This window comes from Pomacea canaliculata, linkage group LG11 (genome assembly GCF_003073045.1).
Source record: "Pomacea canaliculata isolate SZHN2017 linkage group LG11, ASM307304v1, whole genome shotgun sequence".
Classification (NCBI taxonomy): Eukaryota; Metazoa; Mollusca; class Gastropoda; order Architaenioglossa; family Ampullariidae; genus Pomacea; species Pomacea canaliculata.
The window spans coordinates 18,154,470-18,170,509 of NC_037600.1; the positions used below are offsets into that span (position 1 = coordinate 18,154,470).

General features: G+C 36.7%; 2 protein-coding genes across 5 annotated transcripts in view; one reads left to right on the forward strand and one right to left on the reverse strand.

The window, feature by feature from the left end:
- LOC112575534 (aspartate--tRNA ligase, mitochondrial-like) overlaps nt 1–130 on the reverse strand; it is a 41,459-nt gene extending 41,329 nt beyond the window's left edge. Inside the window, exon 1 of the mRNA XM_025257469.1 lies at nt 28–130. The gene's annotated coding sequence lies outside the window, so the exon portion shown is untranslated. The remainder of the gene's footprint in view (nt 1–27) is intronic.
- On the forward strand, nt 121–15,472 carry LOC112575535 (isocitrate dehydrogenase [NAD] subunit beta, mitochondrial-like). Of its 4 annotated transcripts, XM_025257472.1 has the most exons (10): nt 121–257; nt 546–596; nt 4,067–4,129; nt 6,370–6,518; nt 7,904–8,044; nt 10,021–10,287; nt 10,944–11,046; nt 12,496–12,642; nt 13,264–13,419; nt 14,443–15,472. In XM_025257472.1, the coding sequence occupies exons 1-10, from the start codon at nt 168–170 to the stop codon at nt 14,518–14,520; spliced, it is 1,245 nt and encodes a 414-aa protein (XP_025113257.1). In that variant the 5' UTR covers nt 121–167; the 3' UTR covers nt 14,521–15,472. The 4 variants fall into 4 exon arrangements, with proteins under 4 accessions (XP_025113257.1, XP_025113259.1, XP_025113258.1 ...); XM_025257474.1 differs by lacking the exon at nt 4,067–4,129; XM_025257473.1 differs by lacking the exon at nt 546–596 and having other exon boundaries at nt 126–257.
- The last annotated feature ends 568 nt before the right edge of the window (nt 15,473–16,040 follow it).

Genomic DNA, 16,040 nt, shown 5'->3' on the forward strand with positions numbered 1-16,040 from the left:
GTTCTTTCCTGTTATCGAAACAACTACCTTCTGAAAAGAGATTCTCTCATATCCCATTTTCTGTGAAATACAAGGCACAGTCTGTTATACACGTATCAATTTTCCTGCTTATAAAAAATTGCTAGTCGTTACTGGTCTCCGGCAGCGGAAAGTAAGCAAACCGAAAAATGGCGTCAACGCTAGGTGGATTGAGGTTGTCTTGCCGATTTATAAATAAATCTGGTTCTTTTTATCTGGGAGCGAAACATTTCACCACTGTAAGTACATTATTACCAAAAATTTAGCAACATTTACAATACATAAAAAGTCGTCGAAATCAAAAGCGTTCTACTTATCAATGCTAAGCCTCGAAAAACTAATTTGGACGTTCTTTTCACATTTGCCACTCAACATCCTAATAAGACAACATAGCTTCATAATAATATCCCATGAATAATAGATGTATGTGTGCAAGCGCATAAATGTGTACGTGTGGTCATATACAAGCATTAATTTGAGTGGACAGAGCAATGTAAGCCTTTTAAAATTATTACGTCGACTTCTAGGATTGTGACCGAGGCAAGTCAACAAGTAAATGGAGCCAAGAGTGGAAAAATGTACGCAGAGCAACAGTTGCATTTTTTGTTTTGTTTGATTGCATTATTGTTTATGCAAGTTTATTACCATTTCAGCCTTTATTTTGAATTTGTGTTTAGTGTGTTCTATAAGGCAGTGCAGATTTGTAGAACAATCCAAAAGTATGCATTTGGCATCTGGTAAAACAGTGAAAAAATGTGTCAGTGAAAACTTTAAATTGTCAGTCTTCACTTGCATAGTTACAGTAATATAGGTGCTAAAATCTTATATCTATGCAGTTTAGTTAGGCATACCCAATCTGGTTTTACAGGCAGCATTAGGGTAAATTTGGAGCGATTGCAGCTGACTAAAATTAAAATGTAAGTTCTTGACATCTGACAACTGGATTAGTTTGATGGTACAGAACTGTTTGGTAAATAGTGTTTGTATTGTTCATAATTTGAGAATAGTGGAGGCCATAAAAAATGAAGTAAATATCACAGTTGACCTTATGCCCTTGGATCCCTCCATCCTCCTTTGCTGGTTATTGTTTTGGTTATTATTTTTTTATTTTCTAATATTTTCTGAGGAAACATGATATAGTGCATGGCACTGTTTATTCACCCTGTCAGAAGAGAAGGGAACTGGTGACTTGAAGTTTGCATCAAAAAATTAGTGCTTTTACTGTGCTTTTTAGATCTAGCATAAATGCTATATTCACACTCTTGCCTTTAACTTTAAGCGGATTAGTGCACAGCTTTCAATCTTTTGCTTTTAAGTGCACTTTTTTTGGTTTGTATTTGTCATGCGTTTTATTATCGCACTCCCTCTTTTCTCTGAATTAGCTTGGTATATTTGTGTATTATATAGTGTTGTATCTTAGATGGTTGCCTTATCATTTAGATAGATTGACAAAGATTATTAATTTAATAAGAATAGATATGATGAAAATTTTTTATTCATGCTGATAATTGATTGTTGACATGCTGAGCTATTGTGATCAAAGACAAGTCTCACTATTCATAAATCCCTTGAGTGACATGTGCATGGCAAAACCAGACCAGCTTGTGCTGCTACACAATTGCTAGAATGTATTCTTGGTGTCCACAAGAAAGACAGCTGTGCTCCTCACAAAGTCATTGGTTTCACTTTCTCTGTGCAAGATTCAACATCCTCAAATGCCTTCATTATTCTTTCCATGTTGGCAAGCAGAGTCTCCGTCTTACATTTATACTATGAGATGGGAATCATGAATGACTTGTACAGTTTGTATTTGATAATAAACCAGATGATGTTATTTTGCCTAACCCTGTCTAGCCTGCCATTACTCTGTTGCATTGTAATCCTTATTGGATGTCACTCATCTGTAGAAAGTGTTTGAAGCTGTTCGCCTCCTCATGGATGTAAATCTATGCTTTGTTGTTGCCGCTTGTGTTAACCACTTTGCTCTGATTGGTGCTGGTCTCTGTTCCACATGCACTCTGTCAATCAGCCTGTTAGTAAAGTCTTGCAGTTTGCTGTTTTTTCCTGCATCAGATTGATGTCACACATTGCACATAGGCCTCTCACTGATGGAAATGGAAGTATGGTCTCTTAAGATAGTCTCTAGCTGAAGGTGTTTTGCCAGACATTCTCCAGTGAGATGTAAAATATGTTTTAACAGTACAGGTGAATGTCCAGTATTGTGTGGAAAAAGGCTTTTAATTGCTTACCCAGTACTATTATGCTTGTATAGGGCATCAATGACTTAACATTTTGAATTTTCCACATCATTTGCCACAGTCCCTCATACCTCTTTCATGATTCATTAACAGATGTATTTTGTTGTTGAATACCATTACCTGTTGTGTTTGTTCCACAATATATATATATTTGGCAGGCATATTTGTTTAAAATTGTATCTTGTATGTCATCTCTTAATCCATATAATTAGAATTGGATTTGACTGAGCAAGGAGTCTCCATTACACATTTTACATCCTCCGCATTACGTACCTGTGATTTTCAGTGTTTGCTTCACACAAATAATTGAACCACAGTCCCCCCAGGCAGGTAGATTAAAATATAGCATGCAGCTATCCATCCAAGCAGGTAAGTTCCACACAGAATCCATACAGTTTTTTTTTTCATTCGCTTTCACTTCTCCTTTCTACCCACTATCTTCTTCTTTTCTTATCCCTCTCCCTTCTCTCTTTTCTGTTATCTCCACCCTCCAACATACAAATTTACTTTTTATCTCATCCTTTTCTTTGCTTATGACATGATCATAAGGAGAGAAAACTACGACTGTTTACCTTAGCTGGTTTCATTTTCATATGGTGGTACTCATGTTCTTGGCATTAAGTCCTGCATGATCAGCATCATGTCTCAGCCTGCTTCGTGTCCTCAGAGTGTTCTTTAAGGATCCATTCTTGGTCCTATTCTGTTTTAAACCCATGTTTTGAGTGATTCAGTTGCACTTAATTTTCACCCAATCACCTGCTGATGACCTTCAAGTGAATTCTTCACATTCCTTCTGAGGCTATCATAGAAACATTCCTGTTTAATGTTAACACCAAGATGGTCCATAAATTAAAACTCTTGTGATCATAAATCTGAAGTTCACCTGCTATGCAAGAAAAGAACATCAGCTTTATATTAGCTCTGGTTCCTACCCGGTCCATTTCTCTGTTCCTTATTTCTTACACTGAAAACAAACTGCTTACACTTCATTTCTCATCCAACTCTTGCACTCATTCTGCTTGCATCAAAGGCATGGTGCTCTCTTCTACTCCAGATCTATCATATACTGTCTTCAAAGGCATTTATGTGTGTGCTTAAAAGACTCTTGTACTGTAAAATATTTTTTATATTGTCTTTCTTGTTGCTTGCATTTCTCTGTTGCTTTTGTTTTTAATGTGCTGTCCTGTGTGTCTGATTTACTAGTGCTAGTGATTTACAAGTTACAAGATAAGGATAAAGATAAGGCAAGTGGTGCATCATAGAAAACTTAAAAATATGCAGTCTCACATCTAGACCATTCTTAAGACACACCTGCATTATCACACACCCATGCATACACTGACAAATCATCAGTGGTTACAATTTCAAGTGCCTATTACTTTTACATACAGGCATAGCATAATGTTTACCTGAGCTCAATAAAACCAATTCTCCTAGTACATGTTCTTGGATGGAGAAAATGAGTCTACTTTCATTTTGATGTTCTGCTTGATGTTAATTTCCCATGTTATTCAACATTTCCAATTATTGAAATTTATGTGCATATTACTTCCATATGTGGTGTTTTCATAGCATACAGTGATTAATTCCATTAGTATGATAGTCTTATATAGAGGCCCTCATTATTTCACCATTAAAGGAATTTTGTAAAGCTTTTTAGATGGTTCTTTCATTTCTTCTTTGTTTGATTTTTGTATGCAGCAACCTTGTAATGTTATATATATGTTATACTTTTGCACTGCATGCTATGTATTGTGAAAGTATGGTGTGTTGTTTTTTTTATTTTTCAGCCCAAAGTCTTGTTTTTCTCCCAGCATAAATACCATAGATCCAGTATACAGTCCAAGCCAGTGGTGAGATATTTAATCTATTAATCACCATTGGTAACCATTTGCCATTGATAACAAAACTTTAGTGCTACCCAGTACGGTGTAATATTTTTAATGATACCTTTGGACTGATGTTAAGCTTTTTGTAATGAAGTTCTACATTTTTACAACAGTCTGTTCTTCCGTCATGCTGACAGAAGGCAGAAATAGAATAACAGATTTCATTTAGATGATATTCCAAACTATCCTCTCTCTCTCGTGCATAGTGTCAGAGTGTCACATCTGTCTGTCTCATGCAAGCACACATATGTGTGCAAAATGTACACGTGTGATTAGGTGTGCAGATTTAAACATGTATGCATTCGTATTTGTATCCACATAGACAAATGCTTGTTTTGCATCTCTTTCTCACTTTAAATGGATCAAAAGTCCAATTCCTTTTTGCCTTTGGACCTAAGGACTGTTTGTATCAACATTTTTTCATTTACAGTGTGAGCTACCTTAATTATTTAAATTCTTTGACCAGTAATTAGTAATTATACTACTCAGAAAAAGCTGAGTACCAGATAGAAAGTAACAGAAACTAATCAAAATAAATCTGGCTGTTCATGTTGTAACATTTGAATTTCATCATTTGATAGTAAAGGTTGATAATAATTTCATTTGAAACACAAAACATGAGCAGTCAAATACGCACATCCCTGAATAAAAAAGTACAAGTCTTGTCAGTGGTGGCCACCATTTGCTGCTTCACAGTGACAGAGAGTAAATTTTTTTTCCTTCAGGGCAACTGTCACTAGACCTGCTTAAGTTGCTTAATGGCTAGCCATTTCTGCTGCAAAAACTGTAACAGGTGGGTTATGTTTGGTGCCCCTGTGTGGCTGGCTTAAATGCAGTTCTCAGGATGCTTTTGATGTGCTCATTGGGATCCAGGTCAGTTGTATAGGATGGCCAGATAAGCTGATGAATTTGTGACTGCAGCAAGAAGATGGTGACTGTGAGAGCACAATAAGGAGTGGCATTGTCATTTTTCAGCATAGAATCTGGACCCAAGCCTGAAAAGCTGGCATGATGAGAAGCAGCACAATCTCATTTCTATACCAGATGCCAGATAAGGGGTTCTGCCATGAAGATGGATCTCTTTCTAGATTGTTAGAGAGTTGTTGCCATGCTGGTTATGCTCCCTCATGCAAGCAACAATGACTCATTCTCTTGGGTGCTACCACATTCATTGTCTAACATTGTGGACCATAGTAGAGCTCAACTTTGTAAAGAAAACTTTGTCCCCCCCTCCTGTCTGGTGTGTCTGGTCAAGCGCTGATGACGTGCATTGATGCACATGAGGCTGGTGGAGTGCCTGCATCAATGACAAAATTGCTAGCTCTGCTGGCTGATGCTGATATGTTGCTTTTCTCAGGCCTGTTCTCAGATATTCTGCAGTGATGGTTCTGTTGTACAGACCTGTCAGCCTTTATGAACTGGTGTCTGTGGTGACCTATGTTGTGGGGCTGTCTGAAGGCAAGAACTTTGTTCAGTGTTGTCCATCATCTGATGATTTCAGCAGCTGCTGAATGACAGAAAGACTAACTCGTATATGTCAGGATACTTCTATTCTTGGAGCTTTCTCAGAATCCAGCCATAATCCTTTTTTTGGGGGAGGGGCATATTTATTTTAGTCCTGTTTTTAGTCCCCATTTAAATGCCCCCTTCCTGCTAAACAACTGGTGAGCAATGCCACCCATAGCTTGCATGGGCATTGAGCTTGTCACAAGGCTAAGAAAAATCTAAAATTAATGGATTGCTATTGCAAATGCATATACAGGTAGTCCTCGGCTTACGACATTGATCCGTTCTTGCGCGGCGTCGTAAACCGAATTTCGACGTAAGTCGGATCATATGTTCATACAGTACTGTACCATAATAACAGTACAGTACTGCAAACACAGCCTATCCAAACACCTATCCTAACACAGTACCCTACATAATTATCAATAAACATAAGTACAGTAAAATATTGCAGCTTCACCTTGCATTTTAATGTTATGGAAATTGGCATGATCCTTAAACCTCGTAAGTCGGAATGAGTGTCATATAAAGCGTTGTAACCACGAAACGACATAACTCGAGACCGTTCTAACTCGAGGACTACCTGTATTCTGTTTAATGGTAGCATGCTTAATCTTGAGAAAGGCGCACTTTTATGAGGTGAATGAGACTTAATTAGCTATTACTATTTTCTTGTTTTGCTGTTTGTTTTTTTAAAGCCTATATCAGAACCAGTGTCTCATCCTGAAGGGAACAACACTGTGACCTTAGTTCCTGGAGATGGAGTAGGTCCAGAACTCATGAACAGTGTTCAAGATGTCTTCTCAGCTGCTGGAGTTCCTGTTGACTTTGAAGAAATTTTTATCAGGTGTGATAATTTTACCTTTTAAAAGGTGATTATTTTTTCAGCATAAAATACTGTTTACTTGTAAACTCTAGTTGCATGAAGGATAATATAATAACTAAGTTGTGAACGAAAAAAGAGCATGCAGACATGTTAGAAGATCACATGTTAGACATAGTTCATGAACGGTCATAGTCAGCCTTAACTATCACATAAAGGGCCAGATGACCACTAAACATTACTTCACAGTTGTTTGATATCAATGTGCACTATAAGTTACAAATATATTGAAAATTGGTCACATTTTAAGAAGTTCTAATGAAAATGTTTGAATGCAAACATTGCAATGGTACACATCTCTTGCAAAATTTCATTTATTTCAAGAAAATAAAAAAAGTTGACCAACTGTGAACACATTTATTGGTACAACCAACTAAACATTGATGAGATATTGGTGGGTCTTAGAATGAGGTTGGTTACAAGTACTTGTGGCATGCTGTGCATTGTCAGAGAGTGCTGTCTTCACCATGGTTTCATCCTTCATATTCACATTTTTTTCTGTAATAACAGGATGAAAGTTCTTGATATTACCACCTATATAATGATGCTGATGAAGCCAATAAATATTTGAATTTGAATCTTGCTATGACTAATAGGTGGATCCCCACCAGCTGTATATTAGTAGCAGTGATCACTCCCTTAGGTATTGTCTCAGCTTGTGGCATCTATTTACAGGGCTGGGTGCCTTGCTGTGATATAGCCTTACTTGCTGGCTTGGCATAAAATACCAATCCCCCTTTGGGATTGTAGACACCCTCACCTACCTGTTTCTTCATTATGATCTCACTCAATCTGCATAGGTGGTATGCACGATCACCAGGGCAGCAGCCATCATGGCCTAGCTGAGCAAGCAGTTTAACAGCCACTTTACTGAAAATGCTGAGATGAAGGTGTATCATGTCTATGCTGTCAGCAGTGAGATCTGGACAATCTACTCCAGGAGAAGATGCTGAACTGCTTTCTCCTTCAGTGCCTTAGATGGCTCTTGTGCATATTGTGGTGAGATCACATCAGTGTTAGATCACTGGTCTTGCAGTGTGGATGTAATTTGAGCATATTTGCACTTCAGATACCTCAATTGGCTGGGTCATTCACGTGTGGCACATGTCTGAGCAGTCAAGTACTTGCTCCAGTGTTTTAGCAGCTGCAAAAAGGATATGCCAGATAAATGTCAACAATTTCGAGGCAGTTGCTCATGACTGCATAGCAGTCTGGAAAGGTGTACACTGTACAGCCTGCCCTTTGTTCCAACCCTATCACTTACCTTGTGTAGCAAGAAATTATATTTTTAAGATGACTGATTCTTTTTCAAGAATTCAGTGACACATTCCCTTGTTTCTTTCTGGCAGCGAAATCCAACCAGGTCAAAGTGCTACTGTGCAGACAGTAGTCGAATCCTTTCGTCGAAATGGAGTTGGACTTAAAGGCATTCTCACTTCTCCCTCCACTTACAAGGGGGGAGTGCTGAGAACAGTCAATATGAAAATACGGTAGGCTTTGTTTCCTTGTCTTCTAAGTGATAATTGCTGTACATTATAAAACTTTCCAAGTAAGAAGCCATTAGACAAGTAGTTAATACTAAAGTGTGAGCAACAAGTAAAGCTGCAGAGACTCTAACTGGCCCTTAACAATTGTGACTCCACAACGAAATGAGTGTTAAGTTGCGCGGAACAGTTTTGTGCTAGAGGTTCCAAAAGATGATAGGGGTCAATTTTGTACAGTTTGGCTTTTCTTTAAAAATAGATTCCATGGTTTTTAAACTATCCGGAAAATACAATGCAATGTTAAAATAAAAATTAGAAATTGACTTAAAGTATGTTTTAATCGAGATGCCCTTCTGCGATCCATACCGATTTCTACAAAATTCAAACGCTGTTTCGATACTGTTTCCTGGTCATAACCCTATCATGTTTTACCTTGCCAGAAAGCCCAGAGTCTGTATGTTCAACTTCTTTAAAGAATGATTCAAATATTAAAAGATCAAAATAGTTGCCTGAAAAAGTTTGAAAATAAACAAATCTGGTCGGCCATCTCAAACCCGCTTTTCTCAAAATGGCCGCCACCGTACTTTCACACTTCAAACTCAATTTTAGGACTAGAAGAACAACTTTTATATCAAAAGAAAGTCAGAACCTGTAGTTTTTAAAAATATGCAACTTGGCCATTCTCAAATTTCCAACTTAAGACTCATTTCGTTGTGGAGGGTCATAATTGGTTATAAAAGAATGGTACCATCTTAAAATGCTGTTTTAATAATTGTTTAAAGAGCAAATCTCAAGAATTGTAGCAAAACCATAGATCATGTATTTGCTGGATTTTCTTTTTTTTTTTTTCTTTTTTTCATTTCTATGCTTGTTGGGAATACTCCAGAGGATCTGTGATCAATGCATTTTGCAGTGCACTCCACTTTTAAGCATGATCTGTTGACAGGCATGCTTTGTGCTTTGTACCATTTTGAAGTCAAGCCATTTCAATGACTGTCTGCTTTACTTATAAAAACTAGCAGTAATCACTAGTTCCAGATGACATTAAAGCTGGCAATAAGCAGACATAAATGACCTTGCTAATAAAAATATTGTGCACCTTATGGTGCATAATAAGTTCCTCTGGTGTTGGAAGGGTAGATAATTTCATAGGGGTGGAAAGAATATGAAGGTTGCTATACTATTTGCTGATTGGGCAACAATTTTTCTCAGATGGTGTATACATAACAGTCGCGCTTATTAGTCTATGGGGTCATGAACTGCAAATGACTTTAAGACATTGTTTGTGACATCTCTGTTATATACTAGCACTTCATTTCTGTATTTGCTATCAGCACTCTTTTTGGTGGAAGCTCATGATGATCTTGTCTTGTGTCAGTCTCCTTTTTCTGTACTTATCTTGACCAGAGGTATGTCATTGCTTCATCAGTCATATATCAACTTCTAGACCACATCTTCCACTAACGGTCTCTGCAGCTTATCGTTTGTCTAGGGTATCTAGTTTGATTTTTTGGGGGGGATGAGAGTACATAGGAGTCATTAGGTAACCTATATGAAACAAGCTATGGTAAATACTTTATAAATATCTAACAGAAATATATACTATATTTTGATGTCAACCTTTTTCATGTAACTTTTATTTTTCTACACTCTCTTGCAAGTATCAGTTTGTACTGTGTTTTCCAAACCCCGAAGCAAGCCTTTAAATATTTTTGAAGTTAATGGGAGAGAATTTCTATACAAAAGTAGTTTTGAAATTTAATGGTTGCTTACATTTTGTCGCATTGAAGTGAAAATAATGAATCTTCAATGCTTTTGATGGAAGGGTTGAAAATGTTTTAAATGTTATGGTTAATAGTGGTGTACACAGTATTTCACTTGGATACAAAACAAGTTAGCACATAATATGTTAGAGTAAAAGTAACTTACGAACTATGAAGTGCAGTATGATACATTTTGTATATTTATATTTCATGCTACAGACGAGAGTTGGACCTGTTTGCTAATGTTGTACGAGTGAAGAGCCTTCCTGGATTTCACACAAGACACAATAACCTAGACTTTGTCATCATCCGGGAGCAAACAGAAGGAGAGTACAGTGCTCTTGAACATGAGAGTGTCAGTGGGGTTGTGGAATGTTTGAAGATCATAACAAGAGCCAATTCCATGCGAATAGCAAAATTTGCCTTCGACTATGCCATGCGGCATCACCGTAAAAAAGTTACAGCTGTGCACAAGGCAAACATTATGTAAGCTGAAATTTTTATTCAGATTTATAAAGATTATAAAAATGTATATTAGCTTAATTTTGCACCTACGTAACGTTTCCTGTTTTTAAATTATGGGGTAAATAAAAGGGATTGAATGAGATTATGCAGGTTTGTTTCTTATTCTTCTTGTTTCACTTTCTGATTAGAGAGAATATTTATGTCTATTGTGAATTTATGATGGTTTTAGTGTTAACTGGTTAACAGTGGTAAATCATCTTTAGTTTGAACTATTTATGTTTAAGGTCCCTTTATGCTCCGAGGTGATTACCATAATAGTGGGTAATAGTCTTTATCACATGTGCTATAAATCCTTACCAGGTCCTTTGTGAAAATAAGTAATTTTGTGGAGAGTTAAGGAATTGTTTTTTGGATTCTATTGGTAAGGTATTGACAGCTTTACTCATGCCCCATTGGAAGGAGAAAGCATACTGATTTTTTAAAGTTTATTATGCTAGTCTATGGTAGAGAAATCCACTGTATAAACACTCTTTTATGAGTGTCCTTGTTTCATGGAACATATTTTAGCAAGGTTTAAATGCCAGTTCTTTTGATTAATAATAATTGACATAGCTCAGAATCATTGTAATGTTTATGAATTATGAAGAACCTTGTTTCAAATCTACTTTTTTTCACAGGAAACTGGGAGATGGTCTGTTTCTTGCTTGCTGTGAAGAAGTATCAAAAATGTATCCGACGATCAAATATGAGAACATGATAATTGACAACTGCTGCATGCAGGTACATTGTGTTAACTATATCAGTGTGGGCACAACCTGAGCCTGTACAAAAGTGGATCATAATTTGATATGCATAAAAATATTAGCAGTAAAAATATAACCAAAGTTGACTAAGGGCCAAGCAACCTGTGCTCACTTCTTGAAGTGGATAGTTTAGCTGATACAGTTGTGAGTACCCAATATAATTACAGCTAAGAATTTAAAAAAAGCATTATTTTAGCTAGATTGTTTTCAACTACATAGAATTTATTTCAATACAAATCCTTTTTTTTCATTTTAAAAATTAGAAAGTGGGTGTGAAATGCAAGTAAACATGCAATTTATGTAGCACTGAATACATGTGCTCAGCATTTGACACAAAAACACGGGGCTTTGAATAATGGGAAAACTAGGTAGACTAGCTAAGTTACTGCTGATTTGGATGCAGTCCATGTGTTTTAATAATAATAATCGTAAATGCAAAATTTATATAGCACATACACTCCTAAGGAGCATGTTCATATCACTTAAGAACAAGAACAAGACATGGACAACATATGAGGACAGAGGAACAAGGAAACAACATATGAACGATGGAAGGATAAAAAGCAGTACTGATAACAAATAAAAGACAAATATGAAAACATAAAGAGGATCCAAGTAACAAAGTGTATCATGATTTTGCAAAAAGAAGACGAGCAGGGAAAGTAGCAATAAGTGGAAAAGGGGGAAAGGGTGTGAAAAAGGACGAGCATTGTGTGACTGTTGTTAGGAGTAATGCTTAAGGAAGAGGAGTTTTCAGTGCACATTTAAAGGATTCAATAGTGGGTAGGTAGTAGATATGGAAAGGGAGAGAGTTCCATTGTTTTGGCCTCACCAGGGCATTTTTAAACAAAGATGAGAAAACACGTGATGACAAGCTGACATTTAAAATGTATGTGATGGCAAGAAGTAAAATATTGAAGTACTGAAGAAGAAGGTTTGTGGGCATTCGTTCCAAGTTGTTGGCTTGGCTTTCAGAATAATTGCCTTTATATCAGCATCGTTGACTGGTCGAAATTTGGTCAGAGAACATCCCTGAAGAACATTGCAAGAGATGCTGTCAGTCGCCAACATCGAGTCCTAGGATGATCGAATGTCTGATATCATTTTAGCAAAACAATCGCAGAACACTTGGTTTCTCTATCATTCAGAATTCTCAGCTATAAAACTTGCACAGGCTAGGTGCTTGCTCATTTTTACTGTTAAGGAGGACCGTACATCTCTGCAGTAGTTTTGAAGTGGCCGTTTTTATACTATGAATAGGTAATAAGTTGATTGAATTTGTGGTTTTATTTAATACATATTTGGTAAATTGATACAATGCAAAACATTATTAATCCTATTCAGGAAATAGCTGCAAACTCTAATATCATGCATGACTGTGTGTGTGTGTGGGCATGCGTGCTTGTGGTTTGTGTGATTTGAACAGCTAGTTTCCAATCCACATCAATTTGATGTCATGGTTATGCCCAATCTTTATGGCAACATTATCGACAACTTGGCATCAGGTCTTGTGGGTGGTGCTGGTGTTGTGCCAGGAGAGAGCTACAGCAGGGATGTGGCCATTTTTGAGCAGGTGAGTTAGTGCCACAAACTGGCAATATCAGACAGTAGCATTATTTAGGTGCATTTGATATTTGGAATTACTAGAATTGTTAGATTGCTCTAAAGCAGTGGTTCTCAAAGTAAAAAGTATGACTGACCACCGAGGCTAAAATCACTCTGTACTGTGAATTTCAAATTTAAATTGTCACATTTGTTTCACTACAATTCAAAACTAAATGTATTTTTGTGACCATAGTATAGTAATAAGTTTACATAAAATAACATACTTCGCAAAGTACACATAAAAATTAACAATAAGGAAATGCACTGCATTACTATGGATAACAGATGATGTGGGTGAATGACACAATTCTCACGCTGTGACATAAAGACTTAGTTGGTAAGCGAGCGTTTTATGCAAACAAGCAGTTGGACATCGATAAAATTAAAACTCATGTGAAATCAATGCTGGACTAATTAGTGTATCTGGTGATTTAAACATCACTTTGCTGACATATGATGACTGTCAGCCACGGACCACCTGATTTATGCATGTGGCCCACAAGTGGTCCGTGGACCTCACTTTGAGAACCACTGCTCTAAAGTATCATTTTATAGTGTGAAACTTAAAACTTTGTTGAATGTGTTGTAGGGTGCCAGGCATTCCTTTGCAGAAGCAGTTGGCAAAAATATTGCAAACCCAACAGCATCTTTGTTAAGTGCTTGTAACATGTTAAAGCACATTCACTTGGAATACCACTCCCGCATTATCCACGATGCAGTGCTGCGAGTCATAAAGTCTGGAAAGGTCAGACTTTTCTTGTTGATTGTAAAAGAGATAATTCTCATGATACAATAGCAACTTTCGTAAGATATTATACTGAAGTTAAAAAATTCAGTATATTCCTATTATCAGTGTTTCATATTTAAGCATAATCTGTTTATATTTGTGATAGGTTCCCTTGAATTCATTTCAATAAATCTTTGTTATCAATAGTAAAACAGAAATAGAAATTTGACTTTACTGAGAATTCTAAATAAAATGATAAAAACAATAACAATAATGTCTAAAAATCAGCCTTACTCCTAATAATACTGTGACAATACAGCTCCTTTTCAATATTACACCCAACAATCTCAAGCTGAAGCCCATATCCATCAAACATCAAACATATCGTACACATTCCTCAAACAATTCATTTCAGCCAAAAATTATAACCCAACATCCATAAATTGACATAATACACACATAATCTTCTGTACAGCCCTTGTTCATCACAGTCCTTATGGAAAACCAATGTTCCCAGCAGCTATTTTGTCGCAGTTGGCTTTATAAGTGCTGGTACATTTTTCAGCAACACATTTCTTTGCAGTTTGACTGCTGCTGCTGCATTGTTCTCACTTGCTTCTTTTGAACTTCAGCAGACATGACAATCATTGCAGATATTGTGTGTGATACTTTTCAAGATGTTGAACAGTATGTGTAAGAGACACTTGACAGACGTCCACATTTGTGGGAAAGAAGTATCCTAGCTGGTTGTTGATTGCCTTGATAATTTGGATTAGACCCTCTTCTCAACTGAATCTTCTCAACTTTCATGCTTGACATTAATTTCCATGTCATATGCATAAAAAAGGCTACTGCAGTGTAAGAAATTCTCCCAAAAGCAGAGCTTAGGTCATAGAGAAATGAATCTGTCAAGCAATTCTTCACTATTAAGACTATGACCTGTCAAAAAATGTAGACAGGATTTTCCTTATGGTATAAGTAATACTTGTCTAAATTGCAGAGGCTTGGAAATGCTTAAACAGCTTTTTCATTTGCTTGTAGGTACGAACAAAGGATATGGGTGGCCACAACACCACCAGTGACTTCACACAAGCAGTGATCAGCAGTCTACACCACTAGGCATTATATCTATTCAAGACAATACTCATTAATCATTTAGTTCTTTACCTCATTCTATAAAGAACTATGAAGGTATGTTAAGCCCCTTTAGAAAATTCTTAGTTGCTGTACGTGGTTGATTGGCTGCAAAGAGATCATAGTAGCTAGAAGCTGTTCTGCCTCTTTTCTTTTAGCTACCTGTGCTGTGTAGCATTCATTTTCATGTGCTTTGTTCTTTTAATAAGCATTTGTCACTAAAGTGAGCTGGTAATGAAAGGCAGTCTGCGAGAATAAACATGAAACTTTGATAAACTGGAAGGCTTGTTTATATATGTATACACTAGTATATACATGTCAAAATATACAGCATGTCAGGTTTGCTTGGTAGTTCTACATATCTTTTTCACAATGGCTAGGTCTTTCATTTGCCTTAGGTTTTTTTTTTTTTTTTAAGTGAGTGTTAAGGTTTTGTTTCAAATCTGTTGAACTTGTGTCAAACTACCAGGAAGAGCAAGAACAGAATCATTAAAGGCGAAGTGCAGTATTTATTTTTTTTTAATTTCTCTTAGATTTTGGGAAATAATTTTGTGCCAGGTTCAACCTCGTCATCTGAACAAATATGTACTCACCACATCTTTAAAAAATTAGGGAGAAGTTTGCTGAGAAAGATGATTGCCAAGTCGTAGAAGGTCCAGAGCTAAGGTGAATATGATGTGTTATTCTCATGTAAATAATGTGCTTACATAATACAAACTTTGTGCTAACTGGTGTAGCACTAATGAGAATTGCTTGGTCCATGCCTGATGGTCAGCCAGGCATCAACTCTTTCCTCATGGTTTTCTTCCAATCCTCAGTTGCTTATATGTGAGTGTTGTTGCTGTATGGTTGCTCCAGAGGTAAAAAGTGGGATAAAAATGTTGCATCAGCATTGTTGTCTAGGAAGGACATTGGACAATAAAGCAGTAAAACTGCAGCCTTTGAGTTGGTTGTAGAATTGTTTTTATGTTGCCTTTGGCAAATCAGCAAATATTATGCATGTGTAACCATAGATATATACATGCATATGGTGACCTATTTAGATTTAATGTGTGAACAAGGAGCTGCAGTTCAGAATTGATTATTATTACTACTGTTGCAGTAACTGGAGTGAGCAATGCCGCCTAGCACACATTTATAAAATGTAGCACCATTACTCAAACGTGCATACACACTTTAACCATTGGTAGAGCAAGTTTGTTTCTAAGGGACAGCTGGAAAAAAAAACATGCCTTTCCACCATAAAGAAACTCGAAGCTCAGTGCAGTTTCTGTAGTTTACAGGTTTCTTAAGTAGAGTACAGTGGATTAATTATAGCAGTTCCGTGACAGTCCATGAAAAGGACAAAAAGTCATTCAGATCACAGAAAATTTAAGTGAACAACAATGGCCACAGGACAACAGATGTCAGCATTAAGAGATATTGCAGGGTCATGAAAGGTTCTTTGCATGTCTGTCAACTTCTGGATTTATGAATGGTTGGCGATGAGCAGGCAATCTGGCAGC